The sequence below is a fragment of the Bubalus kerabau genome, chromosome 2 (genome assembly GCF_029407905.1).
Source record: "Bubalus kerabau isolate K-KA32 ecotype Philippines breed swamp buffalo chromosome 2, PCC_UOA_SB_1v2, whole genome shotgun sequence".
NCBI classification, from domain to species: domain Eukaryota; kingdom Metazoa; phylum Chordata; class Mammalia; order Artiodactyla; family Bovidae; genus Bubalus; species Bubalus kerabau.
Window position 1 is genome coordinate 82,391,020 of NC_073625.1, and position 3,031 is coordinate 82,394,050.

At 34.5% G+C, this 3,031-nt stretch overlaps 1 protein-coding gene across 1 annotated transcript; it reads left to right on the plus strand.

The window, feature by feature from the left end:
• Nucleotides 1-698: 698 nt before the first annotated feature.
• Nucleotides 699-1,890, plus strand: HTR1F (5-hydroxytryptamine receptor 1F). The gene has a single exon (XM_055570234.1). The coding sequence runs from the start codon at nucleotides 699-701 to the stop codon at nucleotides 1,797-1,799; it is 1,101 nt and encodes a 366-aa protein (XP_055426209.1). The 3' UTR covers nucleotides 1,800-1,890.
• The last annotated feature ends 1,141 nt before the right edge of the window (nucleotides 1,891-3,031 follow it).

Here is a 3,031-nt window from a genome sequence, read left to right on the forward strand (position 1 = left end):
CAAATATATACTAATGAAATGTGCTTTTAAAGCTTTTCTGTAGACAAAGAAAAACATAGCTAAGATTAACAAAGATTAAAAAAAAATTTTTTCTTATTGAAGGATAATTGCTTTACAGAATTTTGTTTTCTGTCAAACCTCAACATGAATCAGCCATAAGTATACACATATCCCCTCCCTTTTGAACCTCCCTCCCATCTCCCTCCCCGTCTCACCCATCTAGGTTGACATAGAGCCCCTGCTTGAGTTTCCTGAGCCATACAACAAATTCTCATTGGCTATCTATTTTACATATGGTAATGTAAGTTTCCATGTTACTCTTTCCATACATCTCACCCTCTCCTCCCCTAAGATTAATAAAGATTTTAAACACAATTTTATAATAGAGATTTTACTGATAGGTTAATTGACTCATAAAAATTGTTTTATTTGAGCCCTATTTTAAGAAACGTTTTTAAAGTTATTGTTTGTTACTGTTGCCTTTGGATTTCCTAAATTAAATGAAAAAGAAAATTGCAAGCTCAACTCCATTTTTTAAATCCATAGAGTATTCTGAGAAAGAGTACATGTATACTTAAAAACGAACAAACAGTATTCAGCAAGGAAGAAAAAAATCTTTGAAACCTTCTCTGAACTGTTTTCCCCCTCTTCTGTTACAGGTATCAACAGCTCTATTAATCTTCTAAAACAACAAAGAAATGGATTTCTTGAATTCATCTGATCAAAACTTGACCTCAGAAGAACTGTTAAACAGAATGCCATCCAAAATTCTGGTGTCCTTCATTCTCTCCGGGCTCACACTGATGACAACCACCATTAACTCACTTGTAATTGCTGCAATTATTGTTACCCGAAAGCTGCATCACCCAGCCAACTACTTAATTTGCTCCCTTGCGGTCACAGATTTCCTTGTAGCCGTTCTGGTGATGCCTTTCAGCATTGTGTATATTGTGAGAGAGAGTTGGATTATGGGACAAGTGGTCTGTGACATCTGGCTGAGCGTTGACATTACATGCTGTACGTGTTCCATCTTGCATCTCTCTGCTATAGCTTTGGATCGGTACAGGGCAATCACTGATGCTGTTGAGTATGCCAGGAAAAGGACTCCCAAGCATGCTGGCATTATGATTACCATAGTTTGGATTATATCTATTTTTATCTCTATGCCTCCTCTATTCTGGAGGCACCAAGGAACTAGTCAAGAGGATGAGTGCATCATCAAACACGACCACATCGTTTCCACTATTTACTCAACATTTGGAGCTTTCTACATCCCATTAACATTGATTTTGATCCTCTATTACAAAATATATAAGGCAGCAAAGACGTTATACCACAAGAGGCAAGCAAGTAGGATTGCCAAGGAGGAAATGAATGGCCAAGTCCTTTTGGAGAGTGGTGAGAAAAGCACTAGACTGGTCTCCACACCGTACATGCTAGATAAGTCTTTATCTGATCCATCAACGGACTTTGATAAAATTCATAGCACAGTAAAAAGTCCCAGGTCTGAATTCAAGCATGAGAGATCTTGGAGAAGGCAAAAGATCTCAGGCACAAGAGAACGCAAAGCAGCCACTACCCTGGGATTAATCTTGGGTGCATTTGTAATCTGTTGGCTTCCTTTCTTTGTAAAAGAATTGGTTGTTAATGTCTGTGAAAAGTGTAAGATTTCTGAAGAAATGTCAAATTTTTTGACATGGCTTGGATATCTCAATTCTCTTATAAACCCACTGATTTATACAATCTTTAATGAAGACTTCAAGAAAGCATTCCAAAAACTTGTGCGATGTCGATGTTAGTTCAAAGAAGTTTATTATGAAAAGGTTGGGATTCTATTGAGGAGAAGTAACTAAATGAAGGTTAAATAAAGCATTTAAATTTTTAGAAGGAATTAAAGCTGCTAAGATGATATTAATATATATTTTAATAGCAACATGCATAGAAAATGTACTGATTTAAAGACATTTTTGACCATCATTCTAGAGTATGTGAAATTAGAATATAATTTATTGTTTGTAAACAATATTTTGCCTATGCCAAGTCCCTAACAAGCTAACTGGAAAAATATATATTATTAATAACTGATTTTTCAGGTTTATGTCTTATAACAATTATAGAAGAATTTTCTATTAACAACATACCTCCATCCATAATTTCTATATAATCCTATTGCTTTATTATATAATCCTATTATTTTATAGAAAAGATTAAATTCACCACAAAGCACACATTTCTCCTACCTAACCCTTGTCCCCTCTCTGTCTTACCCTGGGCAAAAGAGATAGGGGAAAGCTAAAAAAGACTTCGTGTGACAGCAGGAGATGTGAAAGTCAGAGGTCGATACTGTTTGTATTTAGATAGTAAAGAGTAATCATAAAATGAGTTAGGTACTGCAGAATAATTCTGGATATTGAACTCTGAATATTTAACATATTCTTTTTGTTTAATATGAACACCTAGAAGAATATTTCCTTAATCATACATTATCAACATTTGAAATCAAAGCCTTACCTTTAGTAGAAATAACTCAGGGAGGGTCAAGGGGGAGATGTTCTAAGTTTGTCATGTTTAGGAATCAGATTGAAGTCACTTAGTACCCTACGTTACTTGCCATAGATATTATATGCCTGTCTTTTTAAAAATATGACATATTTCATTTCTGTCAATGTTAATAAGCTCAGCTGCCAACTAAAATGTCTATGGTACTTTGCACTTTAGCAGATATTTCCTTTTTGTTAGAGAGAATGTGATAGAAATTCTTAGAACTTTCCACTGACTTCAAAAAATTCTCTGTAGTTTTCCAGTTGATAGAAATGAACAAGCAAAGATTCACATTATACTAATTATATACTAAATGTATAAGTCTCCTAATTAGTCCACTTCACAAGTTCAGTGAGCCAAAGCAATTTCATAAGTTTATCTACCATATTTATACAGGGATTTGAAAACAAAAGAACCATACTTCTGAGAAGATTTCACTTCATTTGAACCATCATGGTTATATGCTACCTTTTAATCTACCATCAAGCAA

Excerpts from the sequence above, each read along its gene's own strand:
- HTR1F (XM_055570234.1), top strand. The coding sequence starts at position 699 with ATGGATTTCTTGAATTCATCTGATCAAAACTTGACCTCAGAAGAACTG.